Genomic DNA, 23,609 nt, shown 5'->3' with positions numbered 1-23,609 from the left:
TAAAATACTCATATTACCTTGCGTGGTTAAAACATAAAAGCAAAAAAGTTTACCGACAAAAATCAGCAGAATGTAAATATATAGTTTGGAAATAACAACTAACATAATAAAAATTTTTAACACTACGTCATAAAACGCTAAAAAATTATTTTATAATAAATTGACTTTAAAGTCGTAACTTATAAGCCTAGTAGGAAAGTTAATTTTACATAATATTTACCTCAAAAATTTGATTGTACTTTATCATACTAAAGAAATAAAAAATGTTACTTTGGTTCATTGTAACCACTGCATACTTATGGTGACGAAAATTTTTTAACAACTGCAATCTTTGGTAAAGTTAATTGTATTATGATAATCTTTTAAGTAATCTCATGCGGTTCAGTTAAGTAACATTCTTTTTAATAACCAACTGTCACCATAACATTATAGATTTGACACGCCTTTACCGCAGTCGACATTAAAGTGAAAACTTACATTCAACACGATGCTGAAATGTTTTCGGCGTAATTATCATGGTTTACCTCAGGTCATAAAAACACCTACTTGAAAACTAAACCAAAACAGCAAACAGAAAGTAAAAGATAAGCTTTTATTTTCTACATTCATTAATAAGATAAACTACCCCATTTATATAATTTTAAACTACTAATATCTCTTTAACTGAAAATAGTTTATCTTGCGTTTAATATAAATGTACAAAAATTAAATCAGTAAATTAGGTTGTTTGCTTTATTTATTAAAACCCGTTTAGTAGCGACTAAAAACAAAAAGAAGTTGCAAAAAGGCGCCCCGGAAAGCAATTTGTTTATGACGTCATCAACAGAGGCCGCAGGAAACGGGGCAGTTCTTTTCGACGTATTTCTTGAACCTTTTATCTGTGCAGTATTTAGCATACGATTTGCAACTGTCCATTTGGTGCTTGCATGCTGTAACAAGTTGTTATTATTTAAAAATGGTTTTTGAGTTTGACTTATCTATTTATTTAACTTTACTTTATATCTTTTTAATTTTGTTTGGTGCTGAATTTAAAAAATAATCAGTCATAGTAGTATTCCGTCAATAATTTAAGATAACCCTAAAAATTAAGTATTTAAAGCTAAAAGCTGTCTTACTAAGTAACTAGTTTAACATGCCATGTATTTTTTGTAGCTTTAAAACAATCTTAGTAAAAAAAAGTAATTAGTGTTTATATTTTTTAATAATTAGTTTTTTTTTCCTGAATATAACTATCAAAACTGAGAAAAATAACTGGTTTTTTGCTTGTTAAATTATTATGGTTCAAACACACAAACTAAAAAACGTTAAAAAGTTTCTAAAGTTAAAAAAAAACATTAAAAAAAAAAAGTTAATATTGTCAAACTATAAAAAAAAGGTAAACAATTTTAATAACAGTAGTTTCAAATTTGTTAAACTGTTAAAATAGGTACGCAATTTTAACAATGGTTGTTTGTAAATATAAAAAAAAATCGTAAACAATAATTTTCTGTATATAAAAAATAAAAGTTTAATAAAATCAATTCTTAGATTTTCACACAGTTTAAAAAAACAATTGTTAGATTTTCACACCGTTGAAAAAAACAATTGTTAGATACCAACCTACACAAATCATTTTAGTTCCATACCCCATGACGGCGACTTCTCCTTCCGGACACGTCATCTCATCATTCACGTCATCATGGTCCCCGTGTGCGTCATCGTGATCCTTAGCTTCATTCTTAGCGTGTCCTCCGTCGCAACCGTGTCCAATCACAACGCTCAGCATCAGGGCGAAAAGTGCGATGAATACCAACAACTTCATTTTTAGCCGATGTTCACTTGCTCCTGTTCGTGCAAAAAGTAATGAGTTAATTACACGTCGGCTGTTTTGTACATTTGTGATTTTAGCCGGAGGGTCTTTTTGCAATCAGTGTTGCAATGGCAATGTTGCGATGCAGGTTGGCAACAGTTTGCACGCGAATTGTCGTTTGCTTTTTGCAAACTTTAGTAACACCTAAATTTTTTAGGACGTTAAAACACCAGTTTTAAGTAAAGTTTAACAAATATATTTTTTGTATAGCGCTCAAGACTAAAGCTGATTTCTACTTGAATCATAAAAACCTCAAAGATCATTCCATTTGTATTAATAAGCTGTTGTTGTAACTAATGCTCGTATAAAAACTAAACAAAGTTATAAACATTTCTTTGCTGTAGTATCTGATATTGTATTTTATAAGTTTGTGTTTTAATAAAACTTCTCTTTTTATTTTCTAAGATATCATCAGCTAGATCGAGACAATCTTCATTTCTTCGGATTACAAAAATTACGCGATCTTCGTTAAATTTTTTTCAAAACATTATCAGATAACAAGTTAAGGCGAGCAGTTAATAAAAGTATTTTTGCATCTTCACTTTTAACGCCATCAGCGTATCAGCCGCTTAAAATAACCTCAAGTTCTGTAGAGGCATCGTACTATGAAATAGACATAATTTTTTTAAATTGCATTGACGTTCAACTGAGTAAAATTAGGAATGTTTGCAAAAATTGTGAAACTTCGGAAATATAGTTTAACATTTTTTAGCATGAATATGTAAATTAAAATATTTTGCTATCCGATAATAAAAATTTGCTAGCTAGTAATAAAATCCACGTTCTCAAATCTTACTTCATCTTTGACTAATCCTGTTATTCTTCATATCTTCATTAGATTACTTCACTTATATCTAAATCTTGCACTGTTGTACCTATGTGTTGCAATTCACCCACAAAAATGCAATCAGTTATATTATTTACTGTTTAAAAAAAATTTAATCTTGAAATAATTGCTTTAATTTCTTTTTGATTTAAACTAGAATATAACAAACATATTCAACAAAAAATATCATTTTAATTTTAAGCTTTTAAATTTGCTTTAAATTAATTTTTTATTGTCTCGTTTATTTTTTAATACCTTGAAAATATTATAAAAATATGTAAAAGATAAGATTTATGTTTTAGTTTTATATTAGTTTTTTCAATCTTAAAAATTGTAAGGTACTAACTTGTTATGATGAGCAAAATGGACTGTTTTTTTAAAATTGTAATGAAATAAAAGTTTCATTTTATGATTTTAAAGCGTGTTAATAAATATGGGATATTTTGTAGCACTAAAACATTTGATAAGATTTCTCGAAACAATTTTTCCTGTTTCCCAAAGCAACATTGTTTTTTCGAAGAAGTTGATTTCTTTCCAATGCGTATATATCGGCGTTTGTCTTTCAAATACGCGTTAGTCACATGTTGCTTCGCATTTAAGATTTTTATATGAAGTTCAAAAAAAGTAGCTAACCAAGTTAACAACAACTGACTTAAGAATTTCAAAAACATATAGTTGCGAGCATCAAGTATATAAAATCACAAGCATAATTCGTCAAAGCTGTTAGTATAGATTTTTACGATTGCTTATATTTGTTATCTATATTGTTTGTGTAATAATTTAAACAGTTTTCATTCAGGCTTGTTATTATTGATATATTTATAAAAAAGTACTTAACATTGATTTAAGTGTGTTTTATTTATAACTTAGAAACGTAACTTAGTAATCAGTTACTTTAGTACTGTAAGCTACTCGTAAATAAAGCAGTCAGTTTATAAGTGTTTGGAAACTATATATTTAAGGCCATAAACATAACATGCATTATAAATATATATGTGTGGTAATAGTGGAGACCACACAGGGTCTATCAAAAACCTTGTATCTTCTGGTTAGGAATCTTTAAATAGTCAACAGAAGAAATGAACACGAACAATAATGACAATATCAAGCTTAATAATTCTCATCAAGCAGAGATGATGGAAGATAATGTTGAATTATGTCTGTCAAATAGTATTAAACAACAATTTAGAAAATCAAGCGAAGTTAAGCAGCTAACAAATGAAGAAGAGTTAAGAAAATTGCAAAACGAAATTTAAAATATAAATTATAGTTTATATCAGTCTAGATCACCACATTACGAACGTACGATGCTAGAAAAACGCAAACTTTTTTACGTTAACTACAAAAATAGTTATCTAAATAGTTCAAATAATTTAGCGACTCATTTAAAGCGCAAAGACTAAGTAAAAAGATTACAAGATTAGACTTTGTAACAAACCCCCATGACACAATAAGATATTTTAAGAAGGAAATGTTAAATGAAGGTAAATCTAGTAATAAAGAAAAGTATAGTTTTTTATAAAGGTTTTTGCCAAGAGAAGAGTTGTCAGAATATTATAAAATGACAGAACGATGTGAAAGAAATTTAATTTTTTTAAGAAACTCTTTTATTAATAGGGACAATCAGTTAGTTTGGAACGGATGTACAAACTTTAACAAAATATTTTCAATAGGCGTAAGATGGGAAAAATGTTTAGAGCAGGACAGAATTAATTTTTTTCTTGCATACTTGATGCCCTTTTCGATCAAAGATAAGATTAGAGAACATTTTGATGAAAGCTTAGAAATTTTTATAAGAAAAGGACAAACCATATGGAATGCTTATAAAAAAAACGCATTAATACCTAAGCAAGTTAATAACGATAGATTATAGCAAGTACGAGCAAAATCATTAGAAACCTAAAATAAACTACCATAAGCGAGTTTGTCCTAAAAATCAACAAAACTTTCATTTAAGAGTTAAAGATATTAATAATATTTACAACTATCGTCAACGTAATCAAGATAGAGATAATATTAAACCAAGAAAATCATACAATGGGAAAAGTAGAAAAAATTTTAAAACAGCACAGTGTTTGTTATGTCATCAATACTAAAAAACATATAATACAAAATCCGCGTCACAAATAGCCAAAGAAAAAGCTCCGGTAACAAAAACAACTATAGCAATTCTAGTAACTGGTCAAGTAGTAGGTTTAATGTCCGTAAGGGTTACGTAATATTCATCGTGATGATCGGAACAGCGATATTTTTGTTCATTATACAGCTATCATCAAAAACAACCCTAACAATTTCTAACGTCTCTTGCCAAAGTAAAAAAAAAGTCCAGTTTGATATTGTTAAACCACTTAAACTTGTTCACTAAAAATTTTAATGCTTTTCCTATCATAATCTTATCTTGATGCTTTTCAATGTTAAGTAAAACTGTTGTTATACTTTTACTGAAAAAGTTAATTGGTGTGTATTTATTTTAAAACAAGCAAACTTTTTATCAAAGAAAAACCATTTTGTAATTTTTGTATGTTTGATAAGTGAGAACTAACTTATATCTACTTTATCAATTGTTCAAAGTATGAATATTTTCTTCTACAACTATTAGAAGAAAACATTGTTTAAAACAAAGTTATTAGTAATTTTGTCGAACATAACCACTATAGTTATGTATTTTCATGATCAAAATTTTACATGAATTGTTTAATAAACAAATTAAACAACTTATACTTCATTACTTTAAAATAAAACTGTAAAATAAGAAAGTTATAATTAGAAAAAAAGTTGGCTATATGTTCAATACAAATTATTGTTTATTTCTTAAATATTTTTAAAACTTAAGCGTTAGTTTTAATAAAAACTTGATACAGTTTTTTTTAAAACAAATAAAATATTAAATAACTTGTAACTAGTGTTTGAGCAGTTTTAAGAAGTTTCTACCATTGAATTTATTTCACAATGGGAGTTTAAATGTTGCATAAAGCATATATTCACAAGAAGTAAACAAAAATATTTACAAAAATGTAAAAATTTTGCATATTGTTACTAATATATATACATTTACTTACACTTTTAGTACTTATATTGTATTAGATATCTAAGAAAATTTAAACAAGTTGTTTTAAAAAAACGTAAATTTATCTAAGATATTAGCATTTTACCTTTCTAAAAGTTAATTGTTTGTTATTATATATTTCTATATTTTGTTGTATGTAAGTATATGATGATATAAACTATCCTATATTACTGTTCCCTAAAGGTATATGTTTATTACATTTATTTTTTTTTATATCATTTGGGTGATCAAGAAACTACATTTTTACTTGTTGATTATATTGTATGATATATTGATATTGTCAATAAATAATTGAAAAAAGGTTACTAATAAAAATAAATTACCCCATATATATTATTTAACACTACTAATATCTTTTTAACTGAAAACAGTTTGTCTTACGTTTAACACAAATGTACAAAAAATCAATAAATTCGGTTGTTTGCTTTATTCATAAAATCCGTTTAGTAGCGACTAAAAACAAAATCATTGCAGAAATTACAAGAAGGCGCACCGGAAAGCAGTTTGTTTATGACGTCATCAACAGAGGCCGCAAGAAACGGGGCACTTCATGGCGAGAAACTTCTTGAACCTGTCGTCTGCGCAGTGTCCCTTTTCAGCGTACATCTTGCAGTTTCCGCAAGCCCCGTCTATCTGGTCCATACATACTGTGACAAATAATTATTACAATTTACTAAGTTAAGATTGATTTATGTCTTCATTTAACTTCGTTTTAAGTGTTTTAAATTTTGCTTGGGGCTGAATAAAAAAAGAAAACAATCAATCATAATAGTATTTGCTCAAAAGTTAAATATAATCCTAAAAACTAAAAGTTATTAGCTTGAATATTATTTAATTTTAGTTTAAAAGTTGTCTTACTAAGTAGCTTGGTATGTTAAACTTGCTATATATTTCATGTAGTTTTTAAACATAGTTAGTAAAAAAGCACGAACTAGTACTTTTATTTTATAATATTTTAAATTTTTGTGTTTGTTTTTTGCTGTGTTTAACTATTAAAAGTGGAAAAATAACTGGTTTTAGGCTTGTATTTTTTTTGTGATTTCAAACACACATAATTAAAAATTGTTAGAATGTTTCTAAGTGCAAAAAAAAGTTTGTTAAAATGAATCAATGTAGTAAAATAAAAAAAAAGGTAAACAATTTAAGGGTAGTAATTTTAAAATTTGTCAAACTATAAAAATCGGTAAACAATTTTAACAATAATAGTTTGTAATTTGAACAGTCTTTTTTCGGTGCATAATTTGTTTAAAAATGTATCAAAAAAAATTTATTTTTTCTTAAATTTATTTAAATTCTTTCGTAGTAAGGCTTATCAAAAGTTGTATCCACTAAGTTAAACTAAACTGAAATTGAAATAAAATTATACTGTAGTTTAAAGAATTTTTATATATAGAATGACGTAATAATCGAATTTAAAACTTACTAAATGCTCGTACTTTAGACCAAATTTAACAAAACTCGTTAGATTAAAATCAAACTAAAATAAACCAGCGATATCAATTTAGTTTAACTTAACAATATACAATTTTTAATAAGCCTTACTACGAAAACACTCGAATAAATTTAAGCAAAAATTAAATGTATTTCCTTATTTTTTGGAATCAGTTTATAACTATAAAAAAATTGTAATCAATAACTTTCTGTATATTAAAAGTAAAAGTTTAATAAAAAATTTTTAAGCTTTTTAAACTGTTAAGAAAAACAAGTGTTGAACTTCACAGACGTAGCTGACTAAAACTTTGACACCAACCTACACAGATCATTTCAGTTCCGTACCCCATGACGGCAACTTCTCCTGACGGACACGTCATCTTATCATGCATGTCCCGATGTGCGTCATCGTGATCGTCATCAGTGATACCGCAAGTGTTACAGTGTCCGGTTACAACGCTCAGCATCAGGGCGAAAAGTGCGAGAAACACCAACAGCTTCATTTTCAGCTGATGTTCACTTGCTCCTGTTCGTGCAAGGTTTAATAAGTTCGAATACACATCGGTTTTTTTGTACACTTGTTATTTTAGCCGGAGGGTCTTTTTGCTGTCAGTGTTGCAATGGCGGTGTTGCATTGTAGACAGTCAACACTTTGCACGCGAATTGTCATTTCGTTTTTGCAAACTAACCACATCATTCTGCCTGAAAGAACTTAAAAAGATGTTATTTCAAAACTAATAAGAAGTTTAAAGTCTAACCATAATTTTTAATTTTATGCAGTTTAAAAAAGGTAAAATATTTTTCATTTGTATAACTAAGCTAACATTTTGAAATAGACAGACTTATACTGACCAAACTTCATGTTAACCACCAACTTTGTTTTGATCAGTTTTAACAATCTAAACAGGTATCTAATTTGAGTTCAAAGCTTTAATACAATTATTAAGATGAGAAACACTAAGTTAATTAAAAAATATACACTTGCATATCCAGTGCACAGGTGTGTTTTCTTTCCTTTTTGAAACGGATCAGCATAAAAATCTTTGAGATTTGTTTTATTTAATAAAGTTTAAAAACAATTGTTTACTTACCTTTGAGAACAGTTGAAACAAACTACTATTTCAAAATGTAACTTCATACTGTACATACTGTATTTAACTTAAAATTAAACTAAACAAAAATGCCAAACGACATCAAGATCAAAGCAACTCTATCAGTACATACTTTAGATATTATCAATAAATGTTCAGGAACTTTTAAAAACTCTCAAACATACCTGTTTCACAAAAAAGAAAAAAAAAGTTTTATCTTGATTAAATTTAAAACCTTTAGTACTATTATGTAGTTTTTAGTATACTATTAAATATTTAAAAATTAGCACGAAATATAAACATTATTTTGAAATAACACACTCTAAGATCACTCAATAAATCTAATTTTAATATTTTCTACTTCAAACTTTTTTTTTGTACGACGTTTTTTTTTTTTTGCAATGTTATTTAACATTACGTAATCTGCTTTGATTTAAACTTAAAATAATAGTTTAAAACAATTAATGCATGTAAAAAACAATTAAAGAAAAAGTAATGACTAATGAAAAAAACACAAAAAAAGGCTAACAATAAATCTAAATATTAAGATCTTTTTATTATATATTACCCGAAAAAATTACTAGTACTTAATCTATTATATAGACTAGTAGACTAATACAGTAAAAGATTTTTATTTATTTTTGAAAAACACAAAGTAAGCATAATAAATTTTTATCAATGCTTATTAAGCAAATTAAAAACTCTAAGAAATGCTTAAAATTTCTTTTTACAAAGGACATTACTTTCAAATTAAATACATGATTTAAGTAGATAATTAACTTAAAATGTCTTTTTTTTTTCAAAAGTTGCATTTTAAAAAGCTCTCTTTATATTTAATTACTGCTTTGTTAAAGGAAAAAATTAACCATTTTTAATTTTATTCTTATAAATTCTCATATCGATTTTCAGTTAATTTTAAGTTTACAGAAGCTAAAATACAAAATTTAAATGCATTATTGAGTAACTAAAGTTTAATAAACGTTGTTTAAAATTTATTAGAAGTATTAAAAAACTAGATTATCTAAGTTTAAATCTAAGTAAGTAAAACATTCTAGTTATGTTTAAACAAAAATAGTAAAATAAAACTTTAAATATAAAATAGTTATTTTTTTAATTTAAGTTGTAACTAATTGTGTTACTAAATGCAAAACAAAGCATTTAATTTCAAAAATATCATTTAAATTAGTATGTGTTTAAATTAAAATTTATACATAAGATTTGAACTTTACCTACTAATGTTTACCTTATTAATGTCTTCACTGTATACATAATGTAATAAAACTATAAATAGCTTTGTATTAAAAGCAAGAGAAATTTTTGACAAGTTTAGTTATAAAAATAGCTGTAAAGCAACATATTTTAACTGTGCTGAAAAAAAAACAATTGCTGTTTAAAATTTACAAAAAATTATTGCATACTTTTAGCAAAGTAATTCTTGTAAATTAAAATTTAGAAATACTACATAAAGCTCGATTTTGATTTACCTTGTTTCTACAATAAATGAAATTTTTTTTTAAATGACTATCTTTTTTATTACAAACATAAAAACTAAGTAACAATGCTTGAAAGGATCGCGTAGCAGAAAAATTAATATTACAGTTATTTGCGTATTACTCCATAAAACTAATACTGCTTTTTTAAAATTAAAATATAAATACTTTTTATATTTTCTAAAGGTTAAACACAACTTTATTCAAAAAAATCTACAACTTGATATACTAAACTATTCTTATATTTTAATTTTAGCCTGTCTGTTTTGTCTTTAAGTGTTGAAAAAAAATATTTTTTTTTATTGTAAACTATTAAGTAAGAGATTGAGTATTATTGCTAAACATTTCAATTGCATAATCAAATTTGTAAACTACTGTCTAATTTTATGAAAGCTTGATTAAAAAAATCTAGTTTATAGCTTATAAGTTTCTATACCTATAAGTAAATCTTTTCGTTTTTAATTATTGTAATTTTGTTTTGTTTCGTTACTAACACCAATTACATACTAAATAGTTAATTAAAAATTTATTATAATCGATAAGTTTTACAGTTTATTATATAAATAAACTTGTAAGAAAATAAAACGTAATATTGTAACTTATTATATATTTTAGTATGTAAGAAAAAATATTAATTATTTAGAATAAAGCTAGAACAGTCTAAAAAATAATTTGATTTTAGGCATTCTTTTTAGTTTTTTTTTTAATTTGGTTATATAAATAACAAAAAAGAAATTCGTGAGCAAAAATTTGTTTGAAAAAACTTATATACATTTATATGAAGTTTATTATTATTTACTAAATAGTCCAATAAAAAGTTAAACCAGTCTGAAAATGTTATTTTCTATCATGGCTACCCATACTTTACCCTGACTAACTAGTCTTTATATCAAAGAATTTTCACATAAGGTAAAATGTTAAAACATTTTTTTTTACAATTTATAAGAATTCTAATCACAACTGTAACAAACTCAAGTTTTATTGAAAAAGTTGCAGATTAACTTGATTTTAAAAACATACAAAACATTTATATTTTTCCTAGTGAAGAAATAAGCTCAATTAGAATTTTTTAAAAAGTGATTTACATTTAACTTCGAAAATTTTAAAATAGTTAGTAATCAATAGTATCTTAGGTCTGCAGCATTTAACTTTTATATAAGCTACTATTAAGTATCATGTGTCTGATGTCACTTTTTATATACTGTTATATAAATTTTCTCTTAAACAACTGACTTAAATTAAGTTAAACAACCAAAGTTTAGTCATTTTAATTACCTTAAATACCAAGAGATTAAAATGAAAATTACAATCAACTTAAAAACTAAAAACTTAAAACTGTTTTAATCTCTAAGTAATTACAAAAAAAAATAGTTAAGATTTTTATGATAAACTAAATCAAAAAATAAGCTTTTAGAAAATATATTTGTTCTAGTTTCAACTACATTTTAATCTTGACATTTTTTACAGTTGTTTTATAGTAATTCAATTTTACTGAACATGTTAACTTACCTCTGTTCAATTGTTCAATGGTGCACATTCATCTTCACGACGTGGAAGACCAATAATCTCTTCGATTACATCCTTCAATCCTCTATTAACATGCAGAGATTGTTCCTCAACAAGTTGGACAAAGACACTATCAGAGATCAGCTCCATGATTTTGTAGACAAAATCTGCAATTACTGTTTTAACCCTGAGAAGTTGTTGGAAAAAATCAAAAATTTCACTCAAACTCTGTATTACTTAACAATGGCAGGAGCTGTCTGTTTGCTGTGGGTGTTTACCGACCATATTATTGGTTTTGTCGCAATTTACTCGCTGTACAGTTATTATGACGTCATTAAAAGCATCTGTTGCGACCTGTGGACCATCGTCAAACCTCGTTGGTGGGTTTCGTGCGCAGTTTGCGTTTTGTTTGGAACTTTTGCGTGGAGCTGTGTTGAACGATTTGGTGTTGTTGTTTTTACAAACTTCAATGAACAATATAACTGGATTATTTATATAGCGGGTGATTTTTCAGCTTTCAATATGAAATCTCTTCCATTTCTAGTTTACAACTTTTTGTGGGCTTTGATCATAAATTGTCTTAGTTACTTGGCAAACATGATAAGTGGCATGCTAAGTTTTGCAAACGAAAACTTGAATGCAGTTTTATTTGCAGTTTTGTTTCTGATTCATGTTTTGGTAATGATTTTGTTTTGCTTGAGTTGGTATGAAGTAGTTTATAACCATGGTCAGTTATTATTCCGAAGTCTTTTCGGCAAAAAGAAATCTAATTTTTCTGAAGATCCCAAAAACTCACCTGAAAAATCAAAAGCACTTGCAGAATCTAGAACTACTGAGAAATCCGGAACTTTGGAAGCTCCTGTGAAAATTAGCGATGGGGAGACTGTAACTGGAGATAAAATATCAAACAATAAACCTTCAAAAATTGAAGTACCAAACCTTATAAACTATAAAGAAAAAACTGAAGCATCAAATACTATTCCTGATAATCCTGGAAAAACACCACCTGTCAAATCTGAAGCGTCAAAGGCTGACGTCACACATAATAAAGCTTCTGAAAAAATTATTTCCTCTGAACCTGATAAAATACAACCAGTCAAATCTGAAGATGACAAAAAGAATGCAGTTGATGCCTTAAAAGCAGAAATTACAAATAATGAAGCTTCTGAAGTAAACTTAAATTTTTCTGGTACTACTGAATGTTCTGAAGTTAGTGCAAAATCAAAGTCTCCTGCGAAATCTAAAGTTTCTGTGAAATCGGAAAATTTAGAAAATTTATGTAAATTGTTGGGACTGTGTCGCAAATTAAATAGCTTTCAGATACTATTAAGAAAATTTATAATTTCCAAAGCTCCTGATACTATTTCCTCTAAACCTGATAAAGTACCACCATTAAAATCAGAAGATGCCAAAAAAAATGCGGCTGAGTCCTCAAAAACCGATTCAGATGAAGAATTCCTTAGATCCCTTCTGAATCCTGAAGATTGTGACAGTCCTCATGATTCTGGCAGACTTGAAGCTTGTGAAAGATTATTATACATGGTTAAGAATCTCCTTTTTGAAGAGCGTGAACAGTTGCAGTACAACGTTTCTAGTAGTAATAATACGTCAGGAAGTGATACTGAGAAAAACGAAGAACGCAAAAAATCACCTGGAGATGGAGAAAAGAAAATGTGAGAGGTGATAACCGAAAAGATGAAACAAAATGAACAACTGAAGCCACTTAAAGATGTTGTGTCTGTTGAAAACTCCTGAAAATATTATTTGTTATTGTTGGTATTTACCTTGTTTTGAAGTTTTTTTTATTTTGTTAGCGTTTTGTAATTTATTTTTGTTATGTTGCGTTTCTTCTGTGAGTTTTAGTGAGACTAATTTCAATAAACTTTCACTCATTAGCAGACTTTTTTATTTAATAAATAGAAATTAAAACTCGTTTATGTTTAAATAAATATGCATTATCATTTTTTCAGACTTAAAATACTAATTAAAACATGAATGGAATACAATTAAAACTTTCTAAATCCAATTTCACCTGTAGCTTGATATAAAAAATAAATATTTAAACATTTGTTAATTTTACTACTGTCGAATACGTGTAATAAGAAAAACATTACATAAAGTGAAGAACTTAAAATAGCTATTTATATATGTCAAATTTAGAACTGCACCTTTGTATTCATAATGAATATTTTAGAGTATATATTGTAGTTCAACAAAGTACCATTTGAAAAAGTCTATGTTAACTCAGTTTGGATTTTAAAACTTTGGCTCTATTAAATTGATAAAATATATTTGAAAAAGCTGAGTAATTTTATTTGATAAAACGTTTTTAGTTCGATTTTAACAGTATCATAATTTCGACTTTCTTGATAGTAAAAACTATATTTAGTAAGTTAAGTTATAACGTGATTGAAGATGGGAACGCTTCTTTTATCCGATTTAGTGTGTTAAGAGCAGGGACGTAGCTAGCTCAAAAAAGTTACGAATCTGCAAAAACTAAAACATCTGAAATAACACGTCCTAGCGGTAACACAGCAATTTAAACTACATCTAATATTATTGAATTTAATCTGAAAATATGCAGTTATGCTAATACATCAAAATTTGAATGTTGAAGTACGAGTGATAACTGTATACAAGGCAATTTATTTTGCTCCACACCCCATATGACTCTTTGTGTCATGCCACTTGTGTAAACCCAAAACATTCATTAAAAAAAAATCACAATTTAACTCAAAAACATTAATATTGTTTTCATTCAAACATTTAAACGTATAAAATCAAACATTTAACGTAGTCAATATTAACAACAAGTTATGCAAATTTCTGTAACATAAGGTTGTATGATTTTGTTTTTTGAAGCTACAGTTTCCAATAGGTTTAATTTTGCATTGTAGCTTTTTGACAAAACAAAGCTTTAACGCGCTAAATGTTACAATTTTGATGTATTTAATTCGTTCAATTTTTTTACGACACTAAAAATGCTAAAGAGTACATATATGTCAAAGTTATCTCTCAGGAGTGCATAACTAAGCATAAAAGAATACTAAAAGCTAAGAAAGCAGAATCTTTTCAAGCTGAAACAAAAGCAAGTTTTTTCGCACGTAAGTATACGTTTCTGTAGATTTGCAGAAACGTACCAAGCCACGTCCCTGGTTTAGAGTAAAGCACTACACTTAATCAGATAAACTCTGTTTTACTTTTGAAAATCGTCATAAACTTGTTTTTTATTTAAATATTTAACCAAAATCCTAGTGTAAAATTTTACTTCAGGTTAAGTAAGGAATTGGATCAAATATTAAAATAGAAAATAAATGAGTTTTCATTAAAAACAATGCAAAATAATTTAATAATAAATTAACAGTAACTAAGTGTTTTACCTCTTTATCTTACCCTTTTTTAGTGTGCTAAAAATATTACTATGGTTTGTGCAAAAAACCATTCTTACTTTAAACTTCTTAAAAACCTAGCATCCAACTAATATTAAAATTTGTATTTTTAAATGAAATGCGTACCTTAATTTTTCATTGGTTGTATTTTTATCTTGTTAGTCAAAAGTTTGGTTTGCTTAAGCTAGTTTAAATGCTAATATTACTCAAAAGTATTAATAAAACTTACTTCGGCTTGTTAAGACTATTTTATATATATAACAATGCTCGCTAGAAACATTCTTTACTAATACTTGCTGTTTACCAATGTAAGGCTGCTTAGCCCTAATATAAAACAACAGTTTAGCGCAATAAGTTTTAATATGTGTTAATGCGCGAGCTATTAAGCTCATAAAAGTTAAAATGACTTACAAAGTTACGGATAATTGTTTCCATTAAAACACGTAATTTAAAATCAATTTACTTAGATCAATTTTGTAAAGTTTATTCAATACGTTATAAACCATTTCAAGTTCAGTCTTAAGTGGTTTGAATACAAAATAAAAACATTGTAATATTAAAAACGGTATAATTTTTTTAACAAACATTCAATAAAACTTATCATGAAAAAGTCTAAAAAATTTTTAAGACAAAGTCTTTATCTAAAGTTTATTAAAGAAGTATAAAATTTTCACAAGCAAAATTGGCGTTTGTTCTAAAAAAAAAGTTATTTTGTCTTGTTACTTAACTAAAACACTAAGACCAATGTATATTCTTTAAATATGAGACTTATAACGACTTATTTTCTTTTAATATATCATAGAAATTATTTGCAAACTATCATCATTGCGTTCTTAATTGTCTAATTTTAATTAAGTTTTTGAACTTTTTGCATTATGAAGTCAGTTATTAGTTTTGAATACTAATTTCAATCTTAAATAAAATATTTATTAACATACAAAAAACATTCTTATAAATACGCATTTCAAAATTCAAATGCTAGGTGCGAAAACCTTCTAATAAATAATGGACAATTATCTTTCTAGTATTTTATTTATTTCTTAAGAAACTTGTTGCTGAACTTGTAAAACTTTCAAATGGGTATTTTAAACAATTTTTTTTTTAACCTTTGAACATTAAATATAAAACTAATAAATTGCAAATTTAAATATTTTGACAAGCTTGACTTTTTATTTAAATCAGCTTTTCATAATTAGTTGTAAATTTTGAACTGTAATGATTAGACCTTATTTGTTTATGAAGTTCGAACTTAAACGGCAAATATATTTAAATAAACTAAATACTAATAAAAAAATACTTAAACGGCTGGTTAAGTTATGCAGTTGCTAGCTTACAAGGTAGATTAGTTTAGTAAAAATATAATTTTATAAACACCTACTTGATACGTAGAAAAATTTACACCAAAAAAATAAGTATTTCAGAATTAATAGACCGTTGTGTTTTATTCCAAAAAACTATACTGAGTAATTGTACACGTTATTTGCTTCTGTGTTTTTATTATTTATGTCTCTTATATTTAGTTTTGGTATGTTTTATGTATTTTAATGCTTTTCAAAAATTTAGTTTAAATTTGACTTGTTTTATACAAACATGATTTCAAGGATATCAAACACAGTACAGCCTTGCAAAACAAAGTTTTGCTTTTTACCAAATATAAAGTATTTATATGCGATCATCGTAGCTCGTAAAAATAAATATTTGATCATATCAAAACAAGATTAAGACTAATTTGTTTCAAAACACAGCTGTAACCAACACCTTACTTTAGAATGCGATTATATGAACAGACAAAACTTATACTGAAGTTTATTGCATTTTTAAGTTTATTTTATTTATTTAAAAAATATTTTTTAAAACTAAGGTATTTATTTTAAATTTTACATAAATAACTTTGTATATAAATACTTTATAACACTTAGTCTTTGCCAGCTAGTTCTTATTTAAAAGCAATAAAAACAAAGTTTGATTTTTGAGTTTATTATGTTTGGTTTTTTAGCTGTATATATACTGAAATTTATTATAGTAGATGTACACCTTGAAGCAATTATTATTTTTGTATTTCAACATTTATTTTGTATCTTTTTAATTTTGAGTTTTGGTTATCTTGAGCTAGTTTGAAAGCTGAAACAACTCAAAAGTGTTATTTAAAATTGCTACGGCCCGCAAAGACTTTATTGTACACAATACTGCCCGCAAAAAAACTTTCTTTAGAAAAGTTGGTTGTTATTAAAACAAGGCTGCCTACCTTAAATAATTTGCAGTAGCTTTACTCGATTCAATTTAACATGTGAATATATGCGAGCTACTTAGCTCGTAATAAGTAGACTAACACACCTTTAATTGTTGATTTACTTGGGTTTTTATTTTGTGAAATTTTTCAATATGTGTCACAAATCGTTTCAATAATAGTTTTACAGAATTAAAATTTACGAAATAATTGCTTAGTGTTATGAAATCTTATACTGTAAAAATCACTCTTATCATAAATCGGCAAACTGCGGACTGCGGGTCAAGATGCAGTTTAAAAATCTTTCATCTAGAAAGATAACTTCATAAATTAATTTTTAAAAATTTATTGCAAAACTAATTTGGATTTATGCTTCTTTAAAATAAACCAAAATAAATTCAAGTGCAAAGCAATCTAAAGCATGTAATTTGTAAGCAATTCACTTAATTTTTTTTTTTTTAAGAAATATAATCTATTACTTCATAATCAGTTTCAATGCAGTTTTTAAACGAGTTTTTAAGAATATGAAGATGACAGTTTTGTATACGAACAACTATAAATATGGGTAGCTGTTGAACTTTCACGAGCGTAAAAAATTACACGAGGGGACAAAATTACGTGAGTGCACAAAATTGCACGAAGACACTTTTGCACGAGCAGAAAATTTTTGACGGAGACATTTTAGCATGGGTTAAATTTTATTGTTACTTTTTTGTTAATATTAATTTTTTACTATCACTGTCACTTCTAATCCATACTCTCGGCCTGTAACTCATTTATTTTAATCAACTAGTTTCTTTTTTTCTCAAACAATGTTTTTAACTACTATTATTTTTTTTTACTATTACTGTTACAACTAGCCCTTACCCTCGGTCGGTAGCTTATTTTTATTTTTTTAATTATTTTTTATTATTATTTTTTTTTAATATCATTTTTTATTAGTTATTTTTTTTACTATCACTGTTAACCCTAATCCTCACTCTCGGTCAGTATCATTTTTCTTAAATTTGTTTTTTATAAGTTTATCTTTTAGTTTTTTTTTTACTATCGTGCAAAATTGACCTTGGTGCAAATTTGTCTTTGTGCAATTTTATCCCCTCGTGCAGTTTTATCTTCCTGCAGTTTAGTCTCTCCGTGCAATTTTGACTCGTTCCCATACATATATTATAGACTTGTTTGAATTTTAACTTAATCAATTTTAATTTAAGTAGTCATATTGTAGTTTAAACAATTTTAAACCAACTTAATTGAAAAAAGAGTGAACAAAGTAGACTTATTTATTTTTATATATATATTGTTTATTGAACCACACTAAAAAGCGCTCAAAGTATATAGTCCAAGGACCTTGCGAACAAAAAAAACTTTGCAGTTTGAGTCGCACACCTTTTGAGTACTTTTTAATGTGTTGTCCAGGATTTATTATTTATAATCCCATAGCATCAGCAGTTTACATACTAATTGTTTTATAAAAAAATATCATTATTGAACTTTCAACTTTAATTAATAAGCTATACTTGTAAGGCAATATCACGATTGTGGACAAAACTAAAAGAACAAAGTTTAGTGAAACAAATAAGCAAGAAAAAAGATAACAACATAGCTAATGTAAGTAATATAAATTAAATTTGGAAAACCTAGTGCTTTTAATACAAATAGTTCTAGTAAATAATTGATGTTTTTTAATATTCGGTGACAAAGGAGTAAAAATTGTCTCAAAACAGTTAGGTACGCACTTCGTGTAAAGTACGAACCTTTGTGCTTGTCATTTTAATGTGCCAACTCTGTATACAAATTAGTGCAACTACGTCTAGTTTTGAATCAACCACAGGAGGAATATTAAACAATTTTGTTCTTAAAAACAGTTTGTATAGCAATAAAATTAAAATGTGTTGGAAAAAAAAATCAGGGAAGTTGTTTTAGATGTACTGAAACAAAACTTAAAATTACTATACCAAGCTCAATCCTGATATACCTTTTTTATAAATTACAAAAATTTACTTTGAATAACTACCTTTCATAAAAAAGATAAAAAAATAAGCTAGAATTTAAAAAAAAAGACGCATTACAGAAAAGTTATGAAAAATTATTTAAATTTAAATAAAATTGTTATTTGTGTATGTACCTTAAACTTTAGAATAGTTTACGAAAAACATCTCATTTATCAAATTTAAATACAAAAGACGTTTTTCTTATTTCTAAATTTTGTATAAAACACTATTTAAAAAAAGTTTTTATTACTAGTATGATATAATCAACTACTGTAATAGTTAAGTATTAGTATTCCTTTTTTATTTTTTAGTTTTGAAAATAGATTCATTTTTTTAAAAAACTGTAAACAGATAAGTTAGACTGTTATTAGAGTTATTACTCATTAAAATAATTTTCATTTTGTAAACAAGTGTCTTATTTTCTAAAAATTTGATTGACAAACTCAAGTTTACAGTTCATAAGTTACTATAACTATAAGTTAAACTTTTATTTATTAAACTTATGCTTTTTTTTGTTTAATTACTAAGAGCAATCTACATACTTACTAGTAAATAAAAAAAAGATGGTGTAACTGAAAAGTTTTCTTTCTTTATAAGAAAAACTTGTAGAAAATGACAAGTAATATTGGAATAAATAATGTATTTTAATATATAAAACAAACACTACAATTTAGTAAAATTTAAGTAAAAAGGTTTATGGAAAATCTAATGTTGAGGCGTTCTTTATAGTTTTCAAAGAAGTGTAAGTTTATTTTAAAGATTAAAGTAGATGAATCTAAAACAAAAATTTAAAATAAATAAATTTGAAATTATATGATTTTCTAATCAATTTTATGCTTTTTAATAAACAGTGAAAAAAAAATCAGACTGAAAATGTTTTCTACTATGTATACTCCGACTAACATGTTTTTATGTAAAAGAACTTTCGTTTAAGGGAAAATGTTTCAAAATTATTTTATAGTTTGAAAGCTGTCTTAATAGAAGTCTTATCTAAAAAACTTGCTGATTAATATCAAACTAAAAAGTTATATAGATACAAATTTTGTAAGAAAAGAAGTGTATTAAACTATATTGCTTTAAATATATGTTTTACATTAGACTGTAAAATTCATTTAACAATTTACAAACAAGATGTATTAAAAATCTGCAGCATTTTAACTTTTATATTACCAAATGTTTTGAAAAAGTTTTTTGAAATGAATTTTAATATGATATTGTAAAATGTATACATTTTATGAAATCATTTGACTTAAATTAAATTAAACAACCAAATTTGACCGAAATGCAAATTTAAAAATCAAGGAACTAAAATAACATTTAAAAATTTAAAGCTGCTTTAATTCATAACTAATTACAGAAGAAAAAGGTTAAATGTTTTTATGACAAACTAGGTAAAAATATTGCTTTACTTAGAATAAATCTATTTTACTCAAAATACATTTAAAGTTGTATTTTTTAGAGCTGTTTCTTAGTAAATACAATTTACTTATCATGTTAACTAGCCTCTATTCAGTTGTTCAATGGAGCTCTTTCATTTTCACGACGTGGAAAACCAATAATCATTTAACTTCCATTCTTCAATCTTCTTTTAACATGCAGCAAAGATTCCTTCACATGTTGGACAAAGACACTGTCAGAGATCAACTCCATGATTTTGTGGACAAAACCTGCGATTACTGTTTCAACCCTGAAAAGTTGTTGGAAAAAATCAAAAGTGTCACCCAAACTCTGTACTACTTTATAATGGTTGGAGCAGTCTATTTGCTGTGGAAGTTTACCGACCAAATTATAGCTTTAATCGCAATTTATTTGTTACACAGTCATTGTGACGTCATTATAAAAAGCTGTTGCGACCTGTGGAGTATTGTTAAACGCCGTTGGTGGGTTTCGAGTGGGATTTTAATTTGGCGGCAACTTTTACATGGAGTTGCTTAGATATTGTTATATTTGCCAACTTAAATGAACAAAACAGTTGGATTTTTTGTATAGCGGGTAGTTTTTTATCCTTCAATATGTTGTTGGTTTTCATCAAACATTGCGTCAATTGCTCGGGATATATAATAAACTTGTTAAATTTTGCAATCAACAATCCTATGGCAGTTTTCTATGTGATAGCTGTTTTGGTGTTGGTAGGTTTTTGCTGGAGATTAAGTAAAATAATTGTCTATAAAGTCAGTAAATTTCTAAAAGTAAAGAAAACTGTCCTGTCTGAAGTTTCTAAAATTTCACCTGAAGATTCTGTTGATATTGAAATATCAGATGTACTCAAAATGACCAAATTTCCTATCAAATCGGAAGTACCTGAGATTTTAAAAGTTCCGTTACTTGAACCTCCTGCACAATGTAAATTTACAGAAAACTCTGTATACCTTCCTTTACCTGAATTTCCTGCACAATGTAAAGTTCCAGAAAACTCTGAAGATCTTCCGTTACCTGACTCTCCTGCTCAATGTAAAGTTCCTTTGAAATGTGAAAATATCGAAAAAATAGAGAAAATTCTAGATAAGCCGTCTCTTTCTGGAGATAGAGTCGTTAAAGTTGACACTTCAGAAACTAAAATAGTAAATCCTGAAAGTTCCACAGCAAAGACTGATGTTTCTGATATCATTTTTTCTAATTCTGATAAAGTACCACCATTGAAATATGAAGATGTCAAAAACAATGTAGTTGAAACCTCCAAAAATGAAGTTACGGACACTGAAGCTTCTGACAATATTATTCCTTCTAAACCTGAAAAAATACAACTAATTAAACCTGAACGTGCCGAAAAAATTGCAACTGAAGGTCTAAAAGCTGATTCAGATGAAAAGTTCCGTATAACCCCTCTGAATCCTGAAAGTCCTGACAGATCTTCTGAATATGATAAAATTGAAGATTCTGTAAAATCATCAAATACGATAAATAATCTCCTTTCTGAAAAGCTTGAAAATTTGACTTTCTTTTTTTCTGAATGTGATGGTACTACGTCAGAAAGTGAGTCTGATAAAAATGAAGAATGCAAAATATCACAAGGAGAGAGTGGGAAGAAAGACGTGAAAGGTGATAAACGAAAAGATGAAACAAAATGAACAACTGAAGCAGCGTAGTTGAACGTTGAATCTGTGGAAGCCTTCTGAAAACATTATTTAGTTATTGTTGATATTTACTTTGTAAAAAAAACTTGAATTTTCGTTGCCTTTTTGAAATTAAATTTTGTTGTATTAAATTGATATGTTGAATCGTATTGAGACTAATTTCAATAAACCCGCACTCCATAGCATTCTTTGTTTTTTTTAGCATTAAAAATAAAAATAAAAATTTGTTCATTTACGTTTAAATAAATATGCATAATCATTCTTTCAGACTTAATACTTAAGCTTTTTTGGTCCAAAAAAAAAATTTTACCATAAATTTCGGCTGTAGTTTGATTTATAAAAAATATAACAACATTTTTTGATGTATTGATATCAGTTTATACATTCTAATTGTATTCATATCAGTTACTTTCCCGTACTTTTATGTAATTTATTCTTCAACACACTTGCAAAGTATTTACAAAGTTATTCAACTATTTTTAATTCTATAATTTAATATTGATACAATTAATTTGTTTTATTTTTATAACTAAATTCAATACGATCTACTTTTACTCCATAGTAAAAAGAACATCAAACAAAGTTTTAGCAACACCTGATTCATAAAAGCAACTTTTTTTTTTGAGAAAATACAAATAATGTATAACCATCTGTATACTTAACAAGTTTATTTTAAAATGCGTATTTATTCTAACTAATTTTTTTTGATTAACTTTTAGATGTGTTTGTATGCAAGCTTTTAGCTTGTTAAACTTGAACCATTAAATTATTGCCTAATCATACTAACAACCTATTTTTGTAAAAACAATTTCATTACGGCAAAAATTATTCCTTATGCAACTATATATTTAAAAAGTACCAATTGAATTTTTTTTAATTTTATGAAAAACTATTAGCAATTCAGACATATTTGGTTGGGCAACTTCTAAAATCTATAATAAAAGCATATTTTTTGTTTAAAACTCTATTGTTTTCTTGCATTACTAACAAACAAAGACTGATACATAAAACATTTGTAAAAAAATAAAATTTACAAAAAACATTACAATTATTAAAAAAATCAAAGTTACTTTATTTTTTATCATAAAACATAACCGCAAATGATCTTAACTGTATTTCTTAATTGTCTATAAAATTCAGAAAGCTGTTAAAATAATTTAAACTTTTTTAACTTATCTTATGAGAAATTAGTTATCCGATTAAACAGTTATTGAAATCTTTAAACAATTTGAAATGTATTCAACTATAATAGCTTTTCAAGAAAGCTTTTGTATTAAACGTCAAATACGAATATAAATAGTAGACACGAAGAATGTAATTTTTAAAACTATAGAACCTAACTTAAAGTTGAAATACTTTTAATAAATTTCCTCTATAAATAATATGGTACTTATCAAGTTACTTTTATAATTATTACAAGAAAACCAGTTTAAATTAAACAAGTCTGAGCTGTTTAATACATCCCTTAAATAATGCAACTGTGTTAGTTGCAAAAAAGCTTAACTGAATTTTCATGCATTTTTTAAATACCAGTTAGATAAAGTTTATAAATTTTTGCAATCTTCGGCTTAAATAAAGCATTCAAAGTTAACTCATTTCCAAAAAACTTTGTTTTCATCGGCTTTGATTATTAAATTCCAAAAAAAAAAAAAAACAATGCATATAATAACA

At 26.4% G+C, this 23,609-nt stretch overlaps 2 protein-coding genes across 2 annotated transcripts; both read right to left on the bottom strand.

Annotated features, from left to right (window-relative positions):
* Nucleotides 1-718: 718 nt before the first annotated feature.
* On the bottom strand, nt 719-1,826 carry LOC145842632 (uncharacterized). Its single transcript, XM_082950106.1, has 2 exons — nt 1,600-1,826; nt 719-929 (listed from the first exon to the last, which is right to left on the bottom strand). Exons 1-2 carry the CDS (start codon nt 1,799-1,801, stop codon nt 820-822), a joined length of 312 nt encoding a protein of 103 aa, XP_082806232.1. The 5' UTR covers nt 1,802-1,826; the 3' UTR covers nt 719-819.
* A 4,328-nt stretch (nt 1,827-6,154) lies between these two features.
* LOC145842756 (uncharacterized) lies at nt 6,155-7,700 on the bottom strand. The gene is made up of 2 exons (XM_082950233.1): nt 7,493-7,700; nt 6,155-6,389 (listed from the first exon to the last, which is right to left on the bottom strand). Exons 1-2 carry the CDS (start codon nt 7,674-7,676, stop codon nt 6,262-6,264), a joined length of 312 nt encoding a protein of 103 aa, XP_082806359.1. The 5' UTR covers nt 7,677-7,700; the 3' UTR covers nt 6,155-6,261.
* Between the last annotated feature and the right edge of the window lie 15,909 nt (nt 7,701-23,609).

This window comes from Thalia democratica, chromosome 8, assembly GCF_965202585.1.
Source record: "Thalia democratica chromosome 8, ktThaDemo2.hap1.1, whole genome shotgun sequence".
NCBI classification, from domain to species: Eukaryota; Metazoa; Chordata; class Thaliacea; order Salpida; family Salpidae; genus Thalia; species Thalia democratica.
Note: the sequence above shows the minus strand (reverse complement) of the source record. Positions and strands in the feature narration are given on the sequence as shown.